General features: G+C 36.6%; 1 protein-coding gene across 17 annotated transcripts in view; it reads right to left on the bottom strand.

Moving 5' to 3' along the window:
• Window positions 1–25244, bottom strand: part of DLGAP2 (DLG associated protein 2) — a 454795-nt gene that overhangs the window by 223484 nt on the left and 206067 nt on the right. For all 17 annotated transcript variants that reach the window (XM_058021030.1, XM_058021031.1, XM_058021033.1 and 14 more), the window contains one exon: window positions 7037–7069. In XM_058021030.1, coding sequence (XP_057877013.1) covers window positions 7037–7069 — 33 coding nt within the window. The remainder of the gene's footprint in view (window positions 1–7036; window positions 7070–25244) is intronic.

The raw sequence follows: 25244 nt of genomic DNA, 5'->3' as shown, positions 1-25244 counted from the left end.
CCATGGTTCTTATCTTACAAAGATGCAGAAGTCTGTTTCTAAAACATAAAGTATAAAGTTTGTTCTTGAAGCTATAGGCAATATTCTGTAGACACTACTATTCTACAGAAAGAGTTCTTCTAGGTATACATAGGAAGTATTTCAGTTGAATTACAGAGCATGGAAATTAGAAGCTAAGGGAAAGCACAGACAGCTCACACTATAAAAGTTCCCATTTATGAGACAGACTTCTAGAACAACATCTTTAAGAGGAAGGTCCTTCTGCAGAAATTAACATTCAGCACAAAATCTGACACACAAGAGCAACTACTCAAAACAGGACATTCCATGTAATATGAAAAGGTGCTGCACAGTTAGCAAAGGAAGAAAAATGGAAGCAAGAAGTGTACACATATACATATCTACTTCCATGCAGAGGTTAATTTAAAATATCTGCATCTTCCAGGCTGCACTGACCTCACTCACACTGGTCTCCACTCCAGCAAACACTGCAGTCCTGAGACAATTTATTCCCCTACAGGACTAAATTACATTTGCAACTTCATCCACTGTTGGCAGAGGAAATATTCACATTTCTAATGCTGCATGAAGCCTTAAGTATGTGCTGACTATAGCCTTTGAGGCCAACTTTTCTCCCCTCATCCCCAGAAATCTAGCTTTTCACTTATTCAGTCATATTGGAGCAAAAGAGATAAGAGGGTCCTTGTCTTTGGGTTTGTTTGTTTGTTTAATCACAACAATGTGAAATGAATGTGCATTTGGGATTACATCCTATTTATCTAAATTAAATCAGTTTTTTTTTTCCTTTTTTGGTTTGCAAAACTCAGGGGAGTGGATCAGTAGATGAAAAAAACAAGAACAACATTGTAGTTTTGAGTACAGATGTTTCCTGTGTATATGAGAAGTAAAAAGAAATGAAGAATTAATTTAATTTATTCCAAATATAAATTAAGTGAAGGCCTGGAACACACTTTATTAAAGAAAATAATTTATTTTCTTAAAATAAAATGAGATTTGTTTCTTTAAATATTACTATCTTAAGTAACAACAAGATAGATTGCAAAAGACCCAAAATTAGTATCACCATATCTCAAACCCGGTTTACACAGGACCTAGACTTTTGAAAATACCATTCTCTATTTCAATTCCACTAGAAAAATGGGCAGCTTTATTATAGTTATAAATAAAATTATTAATTTTAATAATGTCATATATAACTTTTTAAACTATATAAATATGAAGGTTCAAAATTGAATCTTCAAATATTTCAAGTATAGCCAGAAACTGAGAATGTTTTCAGCAGCTAAATCTTTAGCAGACATGTTGTAGACAACTTTTTCTGTCTGCCTAAATGCAGGCAACATGAAAATACAGCAGCAACCTGTAGTTCAACATTGTCTGAAGAAAAAATACTACAACTCTTCCCTAAAAATCATGATACAGATCATGATTTCACTTTATATAAAAGCCAGCACAGTTCAAGATTAATGCCCATTGTGAATATACTCTAACTTGGTATCCTAAAGAAATTAAATGGTAGAATCTCACATATTAGCCCAGTGAGAAAGTGATTAAAATATTTTTGTTCATACAGTCTCCAAATTCTGCAGGTTATTTTAAAAAATGTGTAGCGTAACTAACTTGCCTGTTTTTGTTAAAAAAATGTTCAATATTTACAGACTACCCAATGGAGAAGGACAGCAATACAATTCTGTGAAACTTGAAAAAATCTCTATAAAAATGGCAACTCAAATCACTTTGGGAGTAGTAAATAAAGTGTTTAAAATGTTTATTAACAATACTTGGATCAGGAGGAAGTTTCATGCCAATAATTTTATTAATCATTATTTAAATGCTAGGAAGGAAGTTCATCCAGGCACACAAATGTGTCATGTCCGTTCATGAAAACCAAGGTGTTGGTGTACAAATAGGTTAAAGCAGAAAGATTGAAGATCTTGACCTTATATTTACATAAAATTTTTCATACGTGACTGAATAAACTCAGCATTATCTCAACCACTTCAGGTAATAATTATGAACAATTATTATTATGTTTATAGCAGGAACCATAATCTATTTAAGTATTTCATGGTACATATATAGAATAATAAACTTTCTCACACGAAGAAACAATTGTGATTTTTTTTTTTTATAAATAGCAGGATAACAAGAAATATTACATTAGGCAAAGTATATTTCATTATCTACTATTGTTTCCTTAAAAAGTCAGGATTTTGTGTTGTGAAATGTACTTGGCTTCCTCAGACAACTTTTATTTTTTTACAATTGTTGGTCTAGTAAATACAACAGAAGTATAAAAAGTTAAGAATACAGGACTCTTGAAAGTCATTGCTAATAGTGGCAAAACTGTCAGCTCTTAGTGCAGATTACTAAATGTTAAGATTAGCAAAATGAAGATTAAGGAAATTCTCTGGAGTTATTAATACGCCTGTAATAGTTTTCCATGAGATACCAAGGGAAATGTTTATATTCAGAGCCAGAACCACACAGATGGAACAACATCAATATTAAGACATATTGCCAAATTTAGGGTATTTTTTGAACTACCTACTCTCCAGATTCTTTATTTAAAGAAGAACAATATGAAAACAAAAAGCCCCAACCAAACAATAAAACAGACCAACAAAACAAAACAAAAAAAAAAACCAGACCAATTTCCCCCTAAACTCCAACACACTAGCATTAACCAGAGCACAAAAGGCAACAAAGCTAATAGCACCTGAAATACATGCATCTCTCTAACACTGACATATCTGTATGAAAAATACATTTTTTTCATCAAGGAATATAGAGGTTTTTGTTGTTACTGTCAACTATTTTTTTACATTTCATTTTTTTTTTCAAGTTATACTGAATATTTTATGCATCTTGTGAGCAAATAAGATTAAACAGTTTAATTGGTTTTATTTCAGAACAGTCAAAACTTCTTTTACTAAATAAAAATAGAATAAAAATAATTAAATTAGTCTTCCACTATTAATCATTTTAAAAGTCCTCCTAAAAGTAATTGATATAAACTTCTGTAAGGGTAAACCTGTGACATATGCTAGCATTCTTGCAAGTGCTAGAAAATTTGCACAAACTTATTCTTTCTCAAAGGAAGACAAAATTATGTGGGCATCTGATCTCAAAATTGAAATCAACAGTAAAAAATTCTTAATCTTCAGATAATTGAATTTATTATCAGATAAAATATAATTGTGAATCTTTTAACACTGGAATAATTCAGTATCTATGCATTGGCTGTACAAACTGTTTAACTTAACAGAAGAACAAGTTTAGGAAAAAAATTCAATGTGCAATGTGAGATACATTAAGAAACAGATCTCCTCTAAGCTATCCTTTTGCATAGAATATTTATTTTACTAATTAAAAGCCTCACTATTTAAAGTTTGCTACCACAAACCCAGCAAGTCTAACAACACCAATCAGGGTTCTTGTGCCAGTTACTGGCAAAAAATAATGGATGAACTTAATTCAAACTGTATCTGTATACCACAGCCCAAAAGAGATCTGAGACACTGAGGAAGAATCTGAATTACCTGGAAGGAGTACCTTATTGAAAGAGTAAGACACTGCTGCAGTTATGAAGGATATAAAAAATGCCTGGAAGAAAAGCTTTCATTTGTATAAGCTTTGAGAAGAGTGGTACTTGTTTTCTGCTTTGATAATACAGAAAATGATATTTGATAATATTATCCTTTCAAAACCTTCTGTGAATAAATACAAATGTTTAGAAAGAACAGAAATATCTGCTAGAGGCTTTATGGGGAAAACTGCTCCTGAAACGTCTCACGACTACACCAGTGTGTGTCACAGAGTAGTTCAGTACACATCTGTCTATAACATGCCATCCTCACCTTAAATCTGAGCAGGAATACAGCAAAGGACAACCCTGCAATGTTTACCATGACAACATAATCTGTCAGCTGCAGATCACTTCCCCAAGTGTAGCTGTTGTTACCCCTCTGAAAACAAGACATTGTTGCTCTTGCATTTCCAGGAGATGGACCTGCTTGAAGTAGCCATGCTAATGGGATTCTGCAACTTTAGTTTCCTACCAGTATAAAAACACCCTGATGCCCTTCAAATATCTCACACTGACAGGAATGGTGCCTGGTGCACTATGAGTAACAGAGCAAACCCATAATTTCTAAAATAGAACACAGAAGTCCTTGCAGCTCATACAAGATACTTATTCTCAAACAGGGACCTCAGTTTTGTCTAACTCATTCTCTTTACATAGGATGCAAAGGAGGACATGTGACACATTTAACTGCAGAACCCCAAGTTCCCAGGCAAAACACTGAAATGAGGAATCTGTACTCTCATAATTTATATCTCCCTTTCATATCTGACAGGTTTTCACCCTACAGAATAGCAGGATACACACACAGTTCCACGCCTGTGCAACAACGGGTATGCAGATAAATGCACCGCCTTGCTTCCTGCACTGCAGCACTAACTGCTAAAAACTTGGCAAAGTGCCCCCAGCAAAGAGCTCTGTTTTACACAGTTATTTTTATGACACTTAGATAATCCAGGAAAAAACTGCTGGTTTTGAAAGGGGAGTGATGGTTAGAGAAAGGATGAACTGTAATGAGAAGCGAGACTACAGCTGACCAACTTGACAATCAGAATTTGAGGCTTGCAAAACTCTTGTTACAGAAGGCCAAACATAATCAGAACACACCTAGCTGCCTGCAGGTCTTTCAGGAAATGGCATAAACAGCTTGCAGGGAACCCAGAAAACACAATATGTGAAGCATTGTCTTCCTCTCACCCAAGCCCAGGAGATTTCCCCACATCTACTATTTCTGAGATGAATCTCTGCTTAACACCTTGGAAACTAGCATAGAAGGACTACACTGTGGCATGTCTATTCTATAATTCTGCAAATTCACCTTGATATAGTTAAGTACACTTGGTGAACTTTTTTATCTTTTATCTGAAGAAGAGAAAGAAAAAAGAAACTTGGAGGCAAACAGTACCTAACTTTAACTGATACTCTCTGAATTTCCCTCTAATTTCAAAAATACCAACTATGAGGCACAGAGTAACTCAAATTTCTGAAGAAGTCTACAGAGCAAAGTCAGAAATTACACTTAGAACACTTAACTTAAATGAATCTTGATCTTGATCTTAGTTCTTTCCTTCTCTTAGCGTACAATGGAACCAAAATTTATAGAACATTGCATAGGAAAAGGATCTTTTTTAAGGTTTTTTTTTGTTTGTTTGTTTTGGTTTATACAACAGAGATATGAAATTTCTCCTAGAATGGCCTTCTACAAACTAAATTCAGTAGCCAGAACAATTGCTTCTTCATCACAAAATTAAGAATCAAACTTCTGTGAATAATCAGTGTTAGATAAGAATTTGTGCTTATCTGGCAAGGGAAAAGCCTCAGATTCTGTCTTGTCACTAATCTAAGGTGACAGTTATATCAATATTTTTAAAATTGAAGCAGAGAATTAATAATTAGCATTCCACTAATACTGTGTTTTAGAGGAGAGACAGGTGATCCAGGAGACATTCACTTTGGGGAAAGCTCATTTCTGTAGAGCTAAAAACTGAATGTTATGTTCTTGAGGCCTGCTCCTACAGTAATGCACACGGTTATCTTTTGAATGTGGGTTTTTAGTCATATAAATGTTTTAAAAAGTTATCCTTTTTTTTTTAATTCCTTTTTACAAGGTCCATATATATTTATTAATATTTGCAAAGCTGAAGAGGTATGAAAGAGCAGTAATGAAAAGAAAGGAAAACTATTGTTATGAAGCAGGCACAGCATATAATAAAACAGAACTAATCCAATGCATAACTTTGAAGTTGGCCAGTTTTATCAGGAGAGAAATATCTCATGAAAGGCAAACAAACACCAATCTCATTTTTCCTTTTCATACATGTATCTGTATTATTACAAATTTATCAAATAAAGGGCAAAGAAAATTTAAAAATCAACAATTGACTGTTTATTAAAGGGATGCAGTCAAAACAAATTTCTAAAAGACTTATTTGTCAGTAGATAACAAAAGAGAAGGAGATAATTATTATTTAATTTACTGAGTTATTTCATTAGGTCCAAGATCTCAAAGCTTTCAACTTCCAGGCTTCATATCCTAATAACTTTTCCCTACCAAATTTATAAATCATTAGAAGCTGAAACTTTTTTATCAGCAAATATTCAAGAAATAAAGCTGAATGTCTTTGTGAAAAGTGTAGAATTTTATGTTTTAGTTCATACACTTTGCTCCATTTACACTGACTATTTTGAACTCTATTCTCTAGAAAGACTCCAGGTGGTTGATTTCAAACTAAGTCAATCTTTCAACATTTTCTTTATAAGATCACCAATGTTAATAAATAATAAATAAATTAGAGATATTTCCTTCACTAATGGCAAACTTTAAAAACCATATTCTCATTGCTTGAGCATTCATTTAAGTTAAATGTGTGTCTCATCTTGGTATTCAATTAGTCACTTGGAAAAAACCCTAACAAAACAAACCAACAAACACTGCCATGTGGGCATGTATTTGAACTACAAAGGCTTCTGCTTAATTATCTTTGTTTCAGAAGCAGTATTTATTCATTACATCTGCTAAAATGTGTAAGCTTCTCTGTAAATGTAATATCTAATCTAAAATCTAAAAATGTTTTTCATTTCTCTTTTACATCCAATCTCTGTGATTTCCACACTCAAATTGATGTCCTTAAATGTGTCTTTACACTCACACTTACTGACAAATTAGTTTGAAAAATACACAAAAGAACAATAAAAGTAAATATTTTAATTTTTGTTCTAATGGAATATTTGTCCTTTAAGGTATTTCCTGCCTAGAGCATGTGCTCAGCTTAATTTAAATAACGTTTTGTATCTAAAATAGGGTAGAATGTCTTTCATTGGTTTCCACCATTTATGGACTATTTCCAATCAATTGTACATGAGTAATATTAAAGTGAAGTGTTCACCTCTAGCTGCTTTGAAAAAATATTAATAGGAAAACACACTCACCTTCAGGCTCCCCACAGAGTGTACACTGTGACTCTGCAAAGAAAAAGAGAAAATTATAATTTCTTTCTTTTAAGATGTTATAATTATATCCAAATATAACAAAACTCAGAGAACTCAAAGTTAGCACAAAAAAAGCAATTCTATTTCCAGCACACATTTCTTAAAAGGTGCAAAAGAATTTTAAAAAATAAGGATTTTTGCAGGAAGAATTTTAAAATAGAACTATATAAATGTTTAGTTACATTTATATAACCATCACCTTCAGAGACTCCAGACTGCATTCATGTAGCAGGACTTTTTGCTTCCACAAGACATTTTTGTATTTTGATATGTACAATACTGCAGTGACAACAGTCACTCAAATAAAAAGTTTAAGTCTGCTAATATTTTACTATTGGAGGTAGCAAACAGTAATAGTGACAGAGTTATATTCCTTTCTCATAAAAGTCTCCCAAGTCTTCCCAGGCAAGAGAAGTCAAACAGTCATTCAAATGTACATTTATACTCTGCAAAATACTCAAGTATAGAAACGAAGGAAATTAAAGTCTGTCATGACATACAATCTCTAAATGTGCAGTTACTATTTTATCTATATTAATATACATATATATATATATATATATATATATATATATATATATATATATATATATGCAGGCACATGCACACACACGTACGTGTATATAAATTTTATTATAAAATCAGTACAAAAAGCAGTTTAACATGACTGGCAAATAAAGTCCACTACAAAAGCTTGCTGAAATTATGTCCACCTTGGATAACAAATAGAAGATTTGAATTTAGCTATGATCTTCACTCAAAGGCAAAAAATGTCAAAAAAAATGCAATATGAAACAGGCACTGAGCAGTTTGACCTCTATAGTGCCCCAGTGACACTGCCATCTCTTTAGAAGAAGTTTCTCCATACAGATAAGAAGCTGTCTCACAGAAACCCACCTTGTAATGGCACTTGACCCTCCATTTTTCATATATTTTAAACATGTTAATCACTAGGGTTTTTTACTACTGTTACAGACTGTGGCTTCCATGTGGGAAAGGAATGAAGAAAAATAAGTTTTTCCAGGCAGCTCTGTTGATGATAGATAGATCACAACTTTTAGAACACCATAAAGTTGCCTGATAGAAAGGAAACAAATTTATGGCAGTTCAGCACCGTGAAACACGTAGCCACAGTTTTTATTGACAGATTGATTAGTGTCCCCAGAAGAGGTGACAAACTAGAAACAGCACCCCAACAGCGGGCTTGAGAAAATCTCCAGTGAAGAGCCCAAAAAGCCTGGTCACAGGTAAGTCAGGCCAGTTCCTTCCACTGCACATGAAAAATGCACTTGCCACAACATGAAGTGAGGCAGAAGAGCCAGCTCAGAAGATCTTTTTTTCACATTTAATTCAAAGACTTTCTGAGGTTTTACTGAGATGGGCTGCCTGCCTGTGTGTTGTTTGTTATCCTGATTGGTAAGGAAGAATAATCTGAGACTTGGTTTCTGAACTTCTGACTTTTTTTGATCCTTATGTTCTGCTAACAACTGCTTCACCAGTTTTTTACAATCCAAAGAGTCTGCCTGACATATTTGGCACCTTCAAACACCATCTTCAAAAGGTCCCCACTCCACAGTACAAATTACTAGCTTCCCTCTTTTCTCCTCATAAACATAAATTATCTCTCTACAGTCTGTTTAGATCTGTACATTCTATGGCTATTGTTGAGAGACTGCACACCCTCAGTTTCTAAAACCACAACACATAAAACATACACATGGCAGTCAATTATTTGTAAATTTACATTATATGGGAATACAGAAATCTGAAAATTTTGTTAAGAAGCTATGATTTGACACTTATTTTAACTTCTTTACTTTGTAGTGAAGTTGCTGTATGTTCGTAGAAAAGATCTTTCTGGAAGATGGCTCAATACTAAATACCTGTATTAATTTAAATTTTTTCTAATTTTCATTTCACTTCTGGGAATAGATCACAACAATGAAGGACATGACAACAGAATACCATTCCATCAGGTGAAATTACATTGTTTAGGCTTAGATCCATCTCACCCAAAGTTGAGTGTATCAGCATTAATTGAGTGTATCAGCAAAATCTAAACTAGTCTCAAAAATTAACCAAGGAGAGGAAAGAAACAGCCACCTACTCTGCCTTAGAAACTTATGTAGCATGAAATCAAAATCAAGAAGTCACCTTTTTTAAAATTATCCATTTTTTATTTATTAATCTTGTAAAAGGTCTTAGACTTCATAATAATATTCACTGCATCACCTCTGGAGATGAACTAGTTCAGCCTCCCACTGAGAGCAGAGAAGGGCTTTTGCCAATACAAGTTCAACTCTGCTGGGGCTTAAGAGTCAAGTCCTGAAAGCCACCAGGGATGGAGATTCCACAAACTCAATGAGCAGCCTGCACCAGTGCTGCATCAGCCTCCTTAAGCTGCATTTTAATTTCTAGGCCTGCATCTTGTGGCCCTTCTTCTTTGTTATATCACTGAGCATGGCCCAAGTGACTTTTGCTCCATCCTCTGTAACTCCTTCATGTAGCTCACTCTGGATCTTCACCCCAACAAACTAAATAAGCCCAACTCTTTCAACCACTCAGAGCAGAGGGCCCTCTGCTAGACTTCCTCCATTTTCTCCCTAAGCTTGTGGAAGCAGGGAAACCCAGCCAGTGCACACAGTATTCTATGTGCCTCTCCAGCACCAGAGGGAAGTTACAACCTTGACAATTTGCTAATCATACTCGTGCTGACATAGCCCAGCACACACTTTACATGTTTGCAATGAGAATGCCATCTGCTCACTCATGTGCAGCTTGGTATTCATGTTCAGTCAGAAAAAAAAAACAAAACTAGTATATCAAGCCTTAATGAGTCCCCTGATCCAAGTCTCCCAACTCTTACAGCCATGCTCATGTATGAGAAATTGTGGCCTCAGACAAGTAACTTTTCTACACCCATGCTGGATAAAATGCTGAAGTGGATGAAATAGAAGCAGGAATGTGAACACATTTCAGACAAAGATATTTCTTAAGGCTCTCCCTTACACAATTCCTAGAAATGGATTATGTCTGTACATATCTGATCTATCCAAAGTATTATAGTGATACTGTCACAGGAAGCATTCTTTCTTTGCTGTATGTTGCTGATTAATTGCACTTAACAAAGATGCTCCTCCTTGCAAACACTTACACATCTGAGTAACTTTTTGTCATAGCTCTCAATAGTCAAATGACTAATAGAGGTGAGTGTTCAAAGATTTAGGACCCAATAAATCAATGAAACAAGGAAATCTGTATTTATATTATTAATCTCACTCTGTCATTTTGAAATTGTCTAGCCAACCGAAATAATGTTCCTAGATACAAGAACTTGCTGACAAAATAGGTCATAAGAAAGATTCTATGAAGAAACAAATTTGTCATAAAGACACAACATATTTTTTCCCTCCAAATATTATGAAACATATTTCATTTTTATAGTTTTTCTTGCCCAATCTCAATGATAAGAACAACTAAAAATAATAAAACCAGACATATAAATGCCAACATTATTTCTCATAGAAAAAAAAAAAAAAGCTGAGTTCAACATACAGTTTTAAATTAGAGTGAAAATAAATTATTCTGCTAAACACATTACCACTTCATTATTTGTATATATACTTTCCTTGTATGGCTGGTGCAAGTATAATCAAATCTAATATAAAGAGGTAGAGTAAGAAAGCAAAATAAGGGCCAGGTGAAATATGCAAAATAGCCATTTAAAAACATGCAATTCAAAATATTCTTGCAGGCTATATAATGGAATAGGATTAAGACACCACATACCAGTAATATTTTTAATTAAAGAAAATACTGGATGATATTTAACATTACACTTTAGTGTACACTATGCACTTAACAGGGGTTTTCAAATTATGCAGTCCAATCTGGATGATTGTGACTAGGTTTTATGGAAGTGACAATACAGTGAGAAATAATGTGCAAAGGTGAGAAGCAGTACTGGGATAACTTGTCACCTCAGCACTACATTCAGAAAATACATTATGTCAGCACTTCTGACTACTCTTTGAATAATACACCACATATCCTGTTCTGTACCTCCTCTTCATTTTTTGTAACAGGACTTTGTGTCTCTCTTTTCATCTGATACTTCCACATACCCTGCACTGCTCTTCCCTGCTGCATATATAATTTTAAATTTCAATTAGAAAATGCATATTGTCTATTGCCTATATTTCTCTATGTGCTTTTGTTTTTCTCGCCCACTAGATCTATTTACTAATTGGCCAAAAAAAGCAGAATGCACTGTACAATTACTGAATATCACTGCCTATTTGAATGCAGAGTTCCATGCATCAGAGAAAAACCATAAATTATTTTTGTTTCACAAAGAAACATGGAAATATGGTTTGTCTAAAAAAAAAAAAAAAGTCAGTTTGCCTTTCCCCCATTCACTTAGGCAAAATAATAATAATACTAATAATACTAATAATACTAATACTAATAATAATAATAACAACAACAACAACAACAATAACAACAACAATTCATTTAAAAGAGGAAATTTAGCAGATAATTCTTTAGATTTTTGTTCTAAAGGCAAACAACCTTCATCATTTTCATCAGCACCAGCACCCAATGTCATCAGTCTCTTTACATCATTTTACTGATGTTAATGAAACAGAACTGTATGGCACTCAAAGAGAAATAGATTAGCCATGATTATATTGAGATGTAGTGTTTCTGAAAGCAAATTATAATTTAAGGCTCTAATGTGAAAACAATAATTTTAAGGAGTTTAATCCAATATTTGCATCTAAACATGGCTATATAGCACCAATAAAAGCCCAAAGTATTATGAGCTATGTTTTCCATTCTCTCTCCTGTGTATTTTTTCTCCTACACGTTTGCTTTATCTGTTTTAGCTCTTTTCTCCTGTTGGTATCTCATCATTACACAGTATCATCTGCAGAAACATCAGTGGGACAGACCTGCAGGATAAACTGTCTGTGGATTATCCATCCACAATATCCTCTTTGTTCCACACTGATGCTGGAGCAAATCCCTTGGAGATGTTCTGCTCTGTGTTCAGTCACCCATTTAGGTGAGGCATTGAGAGACATCTACAAAAACCAACTAACCTTTTCTTCTACAAAGCCCATTTTACCTACAGATTTTTTTCTAAAATGTGCTCTGAAGCCTCCAATGACAGGGAATAAAACCCTGCAAAAGGAGAATAAAATGTTTAATGCACTCAGGGGAAAAAATATCTAATTTATGCTCATTTCCTTAAGGTTATTTTTTTTTCTCAATTCTAATTCCTCAGTTTTTTTCTCAGTCACAGTATGTAATACTCATCTTTGCTGTGCTCCAGCTTAGCTTTATCCTAAAGCTGTAAGTGCCCCACATTGAATACACTTCATGACCAAAACCCTTCAATGGCCTGGCACAGCAAAATATTTACCCTCTGAAAAATCTCTTCTTTTTTTAAGAATGCTACTGGCCTAATTTAAGGCAGCACTATTTTCTTGACTCAAATGATATACCACTCATCCTTTTGGACAGAAATTTGATTACAGGTACCTGGATCAGTTGCCATCATAAGAATGAAATTAATTCAAAGATACTTTGTTGATGCACTTTTGCAGTACAAACTCTATCAAGGTAATCCATGTAAAACAAATCCACAAAGCATTCAAGGTACTTTTTAAAAGCTCTTGTTTGAAACTGTGAAGTGGCAAAAATAATCGAAATGACACTACACCAAAGCACTGTATTTCTTTTAGTATTATAAGTGCTGACAAATGGCACAATAGGAAGAGAAAGCAAGCATTCAAGTATTTTTGCACTTAGATATTGTTTTGGCCCATTTCTGTGAACAGTCATAAAGGAAATAAAAATAACTTAAAGAGTTAGTTAACTTAATAACTTAGTAAAATTAATAACTTAATAAAAATAATCAAAGGAAAAAATTGTTCTATTTAATAATAAATACACATTTGTGTATTTAAAGGTAGACAAATCTATCCATCTTGAAACTTGTTTTGTTTTTCTGTGGTTCTTTTTTTTACTCAGAAAAATGTCAGTTCATCATGCAGAACATGCTGAAAAACGTAATCACAACAATTGTTTAGAGTTGTTGTGGATATAGAAATAAATGTATTTCATTCCTTTGAAACTATTTCTACAAGTACTTCTTGCTGAGCCTAAGAGCCTACTTCCCTGCCTTCCTCTCACTGCTGATCATTGTATGACAATTCTCAAGATGAGATTCCCCTGCATTTGCAATTTCAGCTTTCTTGAATACTTACTTTCAACTGTATTTATAGCTAAAGCCCTTTTACAGCCTAGGACTGGGCCTTGAGCTTAGGAAAAAAAAATAGCTACTAAAGTTTTGGAGAATAGGAAAACTACAATAGGAAATAACCCAGCTGCCTGTGAGAGCCTAGCAGCTGAGCTATACTGGGAAAGACAGAGCAAGGCAAATGAGTAGTCCTGAAAAGTGAAGATACTGAAAGAACTTTAAATATAAACAGAATACAGAATAGCCATTATTAAAATAGAGTGAGCCTAGAGCTGAAGAAAATCAACCAGCCTGGAAGCAAACTTTGTATATTTTTAAGCAAATGAACTGACATCCAACCAAATGCATAAAGCAACCACTAAGAGATCATTATTTCCCCCAGATAAAAATATAAGGTTCATACTCAAAGCAATGCCAGAACCTATTCACAGTATTTGCACATCAGATCCTTCTCCATATGGAGTTTACACATTACACATGCATTAACCAAGCCAAAAGAGATCAGAAAATCAGATATTTTCACAGGAAAACAAAAACAACTGAAGCAATAAAAAGCAAAATATTAGCCACTCAAGAAATAAAAAAGGAGCTAATGTTTCTCTTGGTGATCTGGACACAAATGCTTTCTTTTCAGAGGAACAGCCATAAACACAGTAATAAAAAGGATGTGCTTTAGCACACTTCTGATACACATTTCAAATGCACAGTATCCAAGTGGGGAGTCCAAATATTTGAGTGTCCCAAATGAGTCCTATTGGAATATGACCCCAATATTACCAGGTAGAACCCAGGTGATAGACTTATAAAGTGAAAATGCATTTGTATTTCTTCTCGGTTTTCCTCATTTTGTGGTGATGTTGAAGGTTAAAGTGAGTCATATTCCTCACAGCCAAGGTTAAGAAACTTGCCACCCCCTTATCACATTGTAGCATGATTTTGAAAAATACCATGGAGGGCAAGGGTGATGATCAAAGATTGTATGAGTGATGACCCATGAGAGTGCTGTGAAATACAAAACTGAAGGCAGTCTGAACCTTGCTAGCTCCAAAAGCCCTCTGGAGCCAATGTAAGTGTCATTGGAGTTCAGTTCAGGGTCAATAGTACACTAGTGAAAAACTACCCAGGCTATATTTCATCATTCCTCTATTTTCTGTCTCTTTTTTTCCTCAGTCTTATTTCCTTTTGCTCATTTAAAGAGATTTCACCAACACTCTCAGAGCCTCATAAGAACAATTCAAAATGGTACAAATCCAAGCTGAGTATGATATAACAAAGAACCAAATAGGGAGATGGCAAAAAAATAGGATGGTACTGCACAGGTACAGAGTATATCACACAGTCTCATACTCTGGTTCTCTGAAGGTTAAATTGATTTTTTCACTCCTTTCTCTTTATTTACTCTCATATAGGAATCAGATCTTGAAAGCATCTAAATGGAGTGGGGATCTGACTTTAAAAACAAATTTAAGGAGGTCATTTGAAATACAAAGGGTCTACAAAAATATGTAACAGTTTTAAGGGGATGTATCCATATCTGGGCAAGACTTGAATGATGTCCTTCCTATAAAGTCAGTCATGTATACCAACTCAGAACAGTAGGGATTGGAAGAGATATTCTGGGGTTGTTAGAGTTTATCTCTCAAAGCAGAATACTGCCAAAGTAACCTCACGTTTCTCAAGGCATTGCCTGCTCAAGTTTTTGAAAATCCACCAGGAAGGAGAATTAACAGTCACTCTGGGCAGCTGTTCCACTGTTTGACTGCCCTCACAATGATGAGTTTATACCTCAAATCTAATTGAAATTTCCCTTGCTGCAACATCTCTGTGTTCCCTCCTGTCCTTACACTGTGCATGTCCATTAACAGTCTGGCTCCATCTGGCTGTAATGAGCCATTAAGCAGCTGAGGACAGCAATTAGCTCTGTTCTCCTCTAGGCTTCCTCAGCCTCAGGCTGAACAAATTCAGGGCTCTTCAGTGTCTCCTTGGGCATCATCTGCTTCAGTACCCTGCCCAACTTGGTGGCCATCCTCTGGACATGGTCCAGCTTGTCTGTGTTTCTTATACTGGGATGGGTAAGGGCTAAACTGGGCCCTGCTCCAATTGCAGCATCTGAAGTGCCAAAAAGAGGGGAACAATCACTGCATTTAATCTTCTAGCTCTACTGATGCTGGCCAGTGTGTAGTCAGCCTTCATTACTGCAGATACACTTCTGAGGGCCTTACAAAAGTCCTACACTTCTAGGTGCTAATTCAATCTCAAAAGGACTGTGATATACAACTTTAGAGCTTCGACCTGATCCTGTCCCAAATATGCCGTAGCCTCATATGCTAACTTGAGGATGTTTACAGAATTTTGATGTGCCAGGCAGTGACTACCAAGCTACAGACCATAGCTCAAGGTCTGATCAGTTGTGTAAGACTTTTCCACTGTCCTGAGAAAGAATCCATTATGGGTTCCTTCTTAAATGAAGGCTGAAAGGAGCTAAGTTTACAAGAGCTCTGAGCTGAAACTGTTAGGATGTCTGCATTGAACAGTCTTTTAGATCTGATGATATTTCTAAATACATCTGCATATCTCAGCAGGAGGGCTTCAATACAGTACCTACCCTCTGTCAGAAACACTGTCTTCTGGAGAGCAAATACACAAGAAGCACAAATTTAGTGTAAAGCACTAAAACTGATTTCAAGAAATTAAACCAAAATCTGTTTTTGCTAAACAGCATTTGCTGCCAAAAAAAATAACCGTTAATAAATCTAATCCAGAAAAATTCTTACTTCTCCATCTTAAACTCTCTCAGGGAAAAAAAGTCTATTGTGATCATGATTTAAAACACTTTCATCTCACTGGATAGATAAATGTGACCTTTATCTTAACCGTTACAAAGGCACAGAGTTCACTGCAGGACTCAGACCTAAGCTCAAAAAATGAATTCTTAATTTTAGCTTTTACAATAGAAATTAAAGATTTATTTGGAGTTATAGAAACTTTCCAGTGAGCTAAACAGAAAAAAAAAATATTTGCTATCTTCTGTAAATAGCATCAACTTCAAGCTCCCAACTTTTCTCTGGTGAGGAATTCACCCACACTTGTATGACGCCCCTATGCTGGAACAACGTAAACAAAACAGAACATCTGGAAACTTTTTATGCATGCACCTTTTCTATAGTGAACATTCCTCATGAAAATTCACAAAAAAAAACCAACCCAAAATTCCAGTTCCAACTAAATGAACATTATTAATAACTAGATAAATCCTTTGACAAAAAATGTAGAATTGCAATAAAGAAATAGGATTTGAGGATGCAAAACATATTTTAAGCTACATTGAGATATAGAATTCAATGACTGAAGAATCTGGTCTTTTTGTAGAAAAACCTCTTAATTCAACTTTAAATAGCTAAAAGTGAAGTTGCAACAGCAGATTTAAAAACCGCTATATCTTTTCAACTGTACGAGCCCCTTGCTTTCTTCAGTGCATCATGTACCCAGCAAGTGGTACCTCTTTCAGCCAGCATTACCTTTTAGATTACTGCAGCAAGCTAGAATTCACTGCCAGTGATTTGACCTTCACTTCCTTTATGCCTTTGCAATGGTCTGGTGATTGCTTTAATAGCTAGCTACGAGGAAATCCAAATCTGCAGTATTAGGAGTTTATGTACAGAGCACAACCACTGAAAGGTCAAAATACAGATTGTTAACATGCACTATGCCATTGTTGTAACTGCTAAGTATCACAGATCTCTATATGTCATATAGAAACTTCAGAGAACCTGAAATGTAAACACGCAAAACTGATTTGGGATGCATTTGTCTGATTTTAAAACAGCACCAAAAGTAGAATCTCAGCACAAGCCGTGCAAGTATTTTAGACATTGTTATTGATATATTGAAACCCTCATAAAACTCTCAAGATTAAATTAATGTATAATATACTCAGCTAATTGAGTACAAATCACTAATATTTCCATCACTGAAGCAAACTTCCACCAACCAGTCTAGCCTAAGGACAGGATACTACTAATAGTCCCATCTGAATGTTACTGCCTTTTGGAAAATAAACATTTTGTTGTGCTAAACATAAAATGGAGTTGCATAATTGCTCTTCACTTTTGACAGAGACGCAAAAGCAGAAGACCAGAAAATACACTAGTGCATATTAAATACCCAAAATTTCTCAGATAAGTTAACTGAGTTTAAAGTCATACCAGTTTCTCCCTTTTCTTTAGAACTACTCTTCTTCTCTTTATTCTTCTTAATTCTCTTTATTCTTTAGAACTACTTTTTTTTCCTTTCCAGATGCATTAAATAAAATATCTACTGAAACTGACTCTTTCAATTTTAGGGTCATGATAGCCACTGTTCTCTACTTCCTAACAAGATACTGGAAGCAAGTTTGCATATACAAATGAAAAATCAGAGTGATGCAGAACTTTCTCTTTATGATCCAGTGTTCAAAATCGTGCAAAGAAACTCCCACCATCCTTGATCTGTTTTTCTGACAGAATATATAAAGGGAAAAAAATTGTTTCAATCATGAGAAATTTGTCGTTAATGCAGCCTTTTCTTTCAGATAAACATTCTAAACACTGCTGACTGACCCCTAAACAGTCATATGAGGGAGGTTATCTGCAGGACTGACCATGAATTTAGAAATTATAAACACACACATGTGATTACCAAAATTTGATTACCTCCATCAAACTATTTGCAAGATGTAACTAAGGGGAAAATTCCAGAAAGTTTAAGGAGATTATTTTTAAGAAGATAATATTGAATTACTGGCCAGAGACAAGTAATGAAAAAGTTATGATCCATATTTCATAGTCAGACTATAAATAATACAAAAGTTATTCATAAATAAATGTCACAAATGAGTAGTTTATAATGCTAAAGAATTTAGCATTATGAATTCCCTTAACACAGAAACACCCCATAATTCCTAATCAACAGAAAACAGATATACACACATGTGAAATTACATGTCATTCAGATTTGATACTTCATCCTTAAAAAACTCAAGAATGTTTTATCATAGCAATTTTTCAGGACTATTTATCTAAACTTAAAATATTTAAGTTTTTGCATGATATAATTAGACAATTGCTATTTGACTTCAAAAACCATTGTACCTCAGGTGTGGTTGAAAAGCAGTAAATGTAACTTTGGCTAAGATGGAGTTTAAACATAAAAAAGTTTCCCTACATATATATATAATTTTCCATTAATATTTTAGGCCCTTTAAAAAACTATACAGACTTCATGAACTAATTTTATGATGTACTAGTAATGACATAATTCTATCAATTAGACGTACAAATGCTTTGCCCTACTTGAAATTTTATAATATAAATTGTCTAGCTTAGCTTTAATATTTCCATAATAACTTTGCAAAAAATTGTCCAATATCTAAACTACACAAAGTAATTGAAATGCTTTGAGAATATTCATAAAAGTTTTCAACACACATTTTTAATTTTTTGATGTTCTGAAGGCATACATTAATTTCTCTAGGATTGTAAATTGAGTTCCATCTTGTTCCATGGGATTAAAATAATTAATCAAATTATTTTTTACAACAATAAAATAAATTTTTGGATGGGAAATTACATGCTTTCACATAATTAATTACATGTGATGCAAAACCTACAAAAGCAAACACCTAAATATTTCCACTGATTTCAGCAGAACATTTATACATTTTTCTAAAAGGTGCCTGCTTTGAAATTAGCCCAGATTAGGATATCCTCAAATACTCTTACAGTAAAGAAAAAGAAATTTAAGAATATCTATTCCCTCCTCCTCTTTACCCAGTTTTCAGACATTTAAGAGGAATCTCTCTCTCTCTCTCCCCTGTCCTCTGTGATTTTTTGATTATATACAATAAATAAAATACAATAAATGAAATAATACAATAAATACAATAAATAAATACAATAAATAAAATAAAATTTCAAACCACTAATATTTATGGGGGAATTTTAAATTATATTTAAAATGGGAAAGAAATAATCTCCTTGAAACAAAGCCTCAGGTAAATGCCCAACTAGCATTGCTTCAAATTGCAGGCACTGAATGCAGTGCTTACAATTCTCATTCAATAGATATTTCTTTTAGAAATAGCTTTTAAGCAGAAGAATGGAGATCAACTGCATCTTACTATTGATGAAATAATTAGGAATATAAAACAACTGATAGCCCTGAGGAAACTCGGGCGATTTTTAAAACTGTCCTTCAGCTTTCTTGTCCAGCTAACTAAAAGCCCAAATTCTGCTTTTAAAAAGACCTTTAAAAAGAATACTAGTATTGCTAATGCACAAGATCAAACATTGCAATAAACCTGTACTCTGTGGCTTCATGTCCTTGCCACAATATTTTAGTGACACTGCTCAAATAGAATAGCTTACAGGGGTTCTGTTTATATGAGACATTTTAATCCACAGTGGAAATAAACAGTTCTGTATAGTTGGCATGGTAGATCTCCTTACTGTAATAGCTTAATAACTCCAAAATCTAATTCAGCTCATTTGGAAATAAGACCCTATCATTAAAAACAACCAAACAACATTTTCCTATACAGACTCTAGGAAAAGATACATAAGTATACAGTCAGGAAAAAAGATAGAAATGGTCTTTATGAGAAAGAACTTAGAAATAGGAATCTAGAACTGAAGACAGCAACTCACAAAATACCAAACTTTTCACCAAATAAGCGTATTGGATTTGCATGGCCTGATTTTGCATAGCAGGAGGGCTACAGGGGTGGCTTCTGGGAGCAGCTGCCAGAAGCTTCATCCATGTCCAGCAAAACCAATGCCAGACATCTCCAGGATGGATGAGCTCGGCCAGTTGGAAATGATAATGATACCTATGGGGTAGCATAGTTAAGGAAAAGGAAAGAAAAAAAAAAGTGATTGTGCAGGTGTAATTGTGATCAGACAAGAGAGCCGGGTGAGAATATGAGAGGAGCAGCCCTGCAGACACCAAGCAGGGTCAGTGCAGAAGGAGGGGCAGGAGGTGCTCCAGGCTCCAGAGCTGAGATTCCCCTGCAGCCCCTGGTGCAGCCCATGGTGAGGCAGCTGTGCCCCTGCAGCCCATGGGGATGCACAGGGATGCAGAGATCCACCTGCAGCCCATGCAGGAGACCCACACTGGAGCAGGGGGTGCCTGAGAGGAGGCTGTGACCCCGTGGGAGGCCATGGAGAGAGGAGCCCACCCTGGAGCAGCCTGTCCTTGAAGAACTGCGCCCTGTGTGAGAGTGATCACTCTGCAGCAGCTTGAGGAGGACTCTCGCTCATGGGAGGGACTCACGGTGGAGAAGTTAACAGAAAATGACCTCTTGTGAGAGGGATCCCAAGATGAAGCAGGGGAAGGACTCTGTTCCTGGAGCAGTGATGGAAACAACTTGTGATGAACTGACGGTAACTCCACTCCCTTTCACCCTGCACTTCGGGGGGAGGAGGTAGAGCTGGGAAGGGGGAAAGGGAGGTATTTTTAAGGCTTTATTTTACTTCACTATCCCAATCTGATTTTTTTCGTAATAAATGTAATTAATATCTCTAATTCTAGCCTGTTTAGCCCATGACAGTATTTGGTGAGTGATCTCCATGTCCTTATCTCAATTCATGAACCCTTTGTTAAATTTTATCTCCCCCATCCAGCTGCAGAGGGAAGTGATAGACGGGCTTTGGTGGGTGCCTGACATCCAGCCAAGGTCAACCCAGTACAGTAATGCAAAAAATATCATGAGGTAACAGCATCACAGAATTCAAGTGCAAGGCTTAAAGAGTACCTACACCAAAATGGCATGCTGAAAAAAAAATCAGTAGATACAGAGAAAGAAGAAAAGTTTCATATGAGAACATAAGATGTTGTTGGTTTGGGTTTTTATTTAGTGCTGAAAAGTCTTGATATTGCCAAACATCTGCAAATGTTCACATTTGCATAGCAACAAATAAATGTTCAGTTCATGTTTATTGAAACATTGAAGTTCATTGGAAGTGCCCCTAACTTCATGTGAATTCCCTGGAGAGAGTACTTGCTGAGAACAGCTGAATGAAATACTCATTCACAGTGGGAGCTTGGCCCAAGCGAGGGAAATGCAGCATCAATACTGTGCATGAAAATTGAGAGAAGTGGGACTCAGATGTTTATATTTTGAAAGATGGGGAACTTTAGACACTAGGAAGTGTAAGATCAGGATCTTGGTATGTATTGGCATGGCTCAGCCAAAATCAAAGGCATATCAGGTTTTTTGCTAATTATTTGGCCCAAGATCTTTCAATCTGTGGGTAATAACACAACTGGAGATAGAACCAGTAATTAGGAGAAAGCAATCGGATTCAAAAGGTTTTCCATTATTTTTTGACTGGATGAGCAGATGGCAAATGCAGCTTAACAGAGAAAAAAAATGTGAGATAATTAGCAGGGAAACCAAACACCAAGTTAGAGAATATATACTAAATGGAAATTTCATCTAGGAAGCTAATCAAGAGAGGAATTTGGGGGTTATTATGAAAAATAATTAAAACCATCAAATCATTTCACAGCTGCTGAAAAAGAAGGCAAAGATGATAGCAGGTTACATTAATAAATAGATACACCACAAAGTAAAGTGGTATTATTAGTTCTCCAGGCATTTATTAAAAACCATCTAGAATATTGCATCCGGCTCTGGCAGGCATGGGAGCTCACAGCAAGGCAGTGCATTACTGACAAAAATTGGTGTCCTAGTGGTACTCCCCAAGCACCAGACTCCCAGTGCTGTTGAGTGAGCCTTTCCCTGTCTCATTCATGATGTGACAAATTTCACCCAAACCTAGGGAGGATATCTTTTGTTGCTCTTACAACACTGTTACACGAGCCTCAGTCTTGGAGGATTAAAAGCATCCTACTAAATTGGAACTGACATTAATTCATGGTCAGGTTATCCTTCTGCTGGCAATATAATTTAGACTATAACACTTATCTTTATTTCTGCTGTTTACCTTCTTGAAATATTTATAGAGAGCAATCATATTCCTTCTTGGCCTTCCCCTTGGTGTGTAAAACTTGTCAACCCATAATATTTTCCCTTGTAAAGTATGCATTCCTCTTTCTTGATCACTACAGAAGCCCCTATCATCTCAATTGCTCACTTCTATTCCAGTTCAAACCTCTTCTTTGTGAACTGGTCTCTATGCTTGCAAAAATCACTTCCAACATTGACGTCTACGTTAGCAAGTGCTATGGTTTGACTGGCCAGGCACCCATGAAAGTCACACACTCACCCTCCACCCTCCCCTGCCACAGCTGGGCAGAGGAGAGAAAAATTAACAGAGTTCATGTGTTGAGATAAGGACCAGGAGAAAACACTCCAAGTGCAAAACAGGCTCAGTTTAGAGATACAAAGTTAATTTATTACTAACAGAATCAGAGGAGGATAATGAGAAGTAAAATTAACCCTTCGAAAACACCATTTTGCCCCAAACCCTCTCTCCTTCCCACCAACAACACAGGGAGACAGGGCATGGGGATTTGGTAAGTTCGTCCCCCAAGATTTTTTTCTGCTGCTCGGGGAGGGGAGTCCTTCCCCTGCTGCACTGTGGGGTCCCTTCCCATGGGAGACAATTCTCCATGGACTTCTCCAATGTGGGTCCACTCCCACAACCAGCAGCCCTCCCAAAACTGATGCAACATGAGTCCTTCCTGTGAGCCACAGTCCCAAAACTGCTGCAGTGTGGGTCACTCTTCCACGGGGTGCAGTCCTCCAAGGACAGGCTGCTCCAGCCTGGAACCAAAGGCCCTCTCTCTCTACTGGGTCTCCCACTGAGTCACAGCCTCCTCCAGGCCTCCACCCAGTCCGGCATGGGCACCTCCCCCACGGGCTGAGGGTGGATCTCTGCATTCCCTGTGGATCCCCACGGGCTGAGGGTGGATCTCTGCATTCCCTGTGGATCCCCAGGGGCTGAGGGTGGATCTCTGCATTCCCTGTGGATCCCCAGGGGCTGAGGGTGGATCTCTGCATTCCCTGTGGATCCCCACGGGCTGAGGGTGGATCTCTGCATTCCCTGTGCATCCCCACGGGCTGAGGGTGGATCTCTGCATTCCCTGTGGATCCCCACGGGCTGAGGGTGGATCTCTGCATTCCCTGTGCATCCCCACGGGCTGAGGGTGGATCTCTGCATTCCCTGTGGAACCCCACGGGCTGCAGGGGCACAGCTGCCTCACCATGGTCTCACCACAGCCTGCAGAGGAATCAACTCCAGCACCTGGAGCACCTCCTTCTCTGCTGACCTTGGTGTCTCCATGTTGTTTCCCTCACATGCTCTTGCCTCCTCCTCTTCTCTGGCTAGGGAAAAATTTGAGTCCACATTGTTCTGATTTTCTTCTTAAGTATGTCATCACAGAGGCATTACCAGTTTCTCTAATTACCAGCTTTGGCCAGCAGCATGTCCATCTTCAGAGCCATCAGGGATTGGCTCTGCTGGACATGGTGGAAGCTTCTCACAAAAGCCACCTCTGTGGCCCTCCTGCTACCAAAACCCGGGCCAAGCAAAACCAGCACAGCAAGCAAGGAGCCCAAGGGAGGGACCTGCTTATCTGTCAGAGTAACCAACAGCAAGTTGGTCCAAGTGACTTTTGGGAATAAATCCAAAAGGTAAGGGCAATCCATTAGCTCAGGCCTATCCATGTAAATCAAAGTACCTGGACCTGGCTGAGAAAATAGGTAGGTGCATATGGGGCACTGAGCTTAGGTGTGGCCCACAGGAGAAGTGGAGGTGGTGAGGGCTGGGACCAGAGGACTGGGAAGAGGCATCCTGGGGTAGAAACTAGGACCAAGGCTGGGGACAAGAACTGGAGGCAGTATGGTTACTGTGGGAGATGGGTCATGGGTAGGGGAAGACACTGGAGTGATCAGTGAGGGCTGTATTGTAGGTATCCCCAGAGGGTCTGGAAGAAAATTTTCTGGAGAAAATTAATACTGGGAAGGCTCTTAAGGCAATGGCAATGCCATTAATTTGGACCCCATTTGTGCACCAGGATGCACACAGGTAAGTTGCTCCCTTCCTGCCACTTGATTCTCCTTTTAAATTTTGCTTTGATAAGAAGATTACATAAATTTGAATTTCTATCCCTTTGTCAGTTCTCTTACTCTTCTATGCACTATTCCCACCACCTTTGCTCACTCATCTGCACTTCACCAGGGAGCTTGGCACCAAAAGACAAGTTGCTAAGATATTTGAGAATATTGGCATCTGGAAAGAGGAAACAGACACCCAACATAAGACCCCCACTGGAAAGGCAGCCATACAAACTCAGCAACAATCAGATTTGTTCATCTCTCAATCAACACACATATTATGTTGAAATCAGCTCTTATACAAGCTGCTCCTTCCCCAGCAGCTGGGATTTAGGGAACATGGGAGAGAGCCAAGCATACTGTGAATAGGAAAGCCTAGCAGATGTTATCGAGGAAGTAAAGATATTATTTGGGGTGGGAGGAAGCTTATTTATAAGGAATAAGAGGAGACGACCGGGCTACTGCAACACAGGAACATAGGTCATGGATCTGTAAGATAGTTTCTTTAGTTCCAGCATTAATCAAATTACTTGGTTGCTTTCCAAATACAATGTGCCATTGAAATGTTCAGTATAAACCCAATTTTCAACTAGTAAATTACAAATCATTAAAACCAATATTTTATGAAGAATTTTAACATAATGGCTGATCTATATGAGATGTGAATTACAGTTTGATCAAAGAATAGAACACATAAATGTTTTCTTTGATTGTGTACCTTAAGAGATTAGTGATCTCAAAATACTTATTAACCAGCATTGAAAAAGCACAGTAAATTTTTTAACTGAACAGAGAATCTCTAAAGAACTCTTCTTAGAACA

This window comes from Melospiza georgiana, chromosome 3 (genome assembly GCF_028018845.1).
Source record: "Melospiza georgiana isolate bMelGeo1 chromosome 3, bMelGeo1.pri, whole genome shotgun sequence".
Classification (NCBI taxonomy): domain Eukaryota; kingdom Metazoa; phylum Chordata; class Aves; order Passeriformes; family Passerellidae; genus Melospiza; species Melospiza georgiana.
The sequence above is the reverse complement of the archived record's forward strand: the minus strand, read 5'-3'. Positions and strand labels throughout refer to the sequence as shown.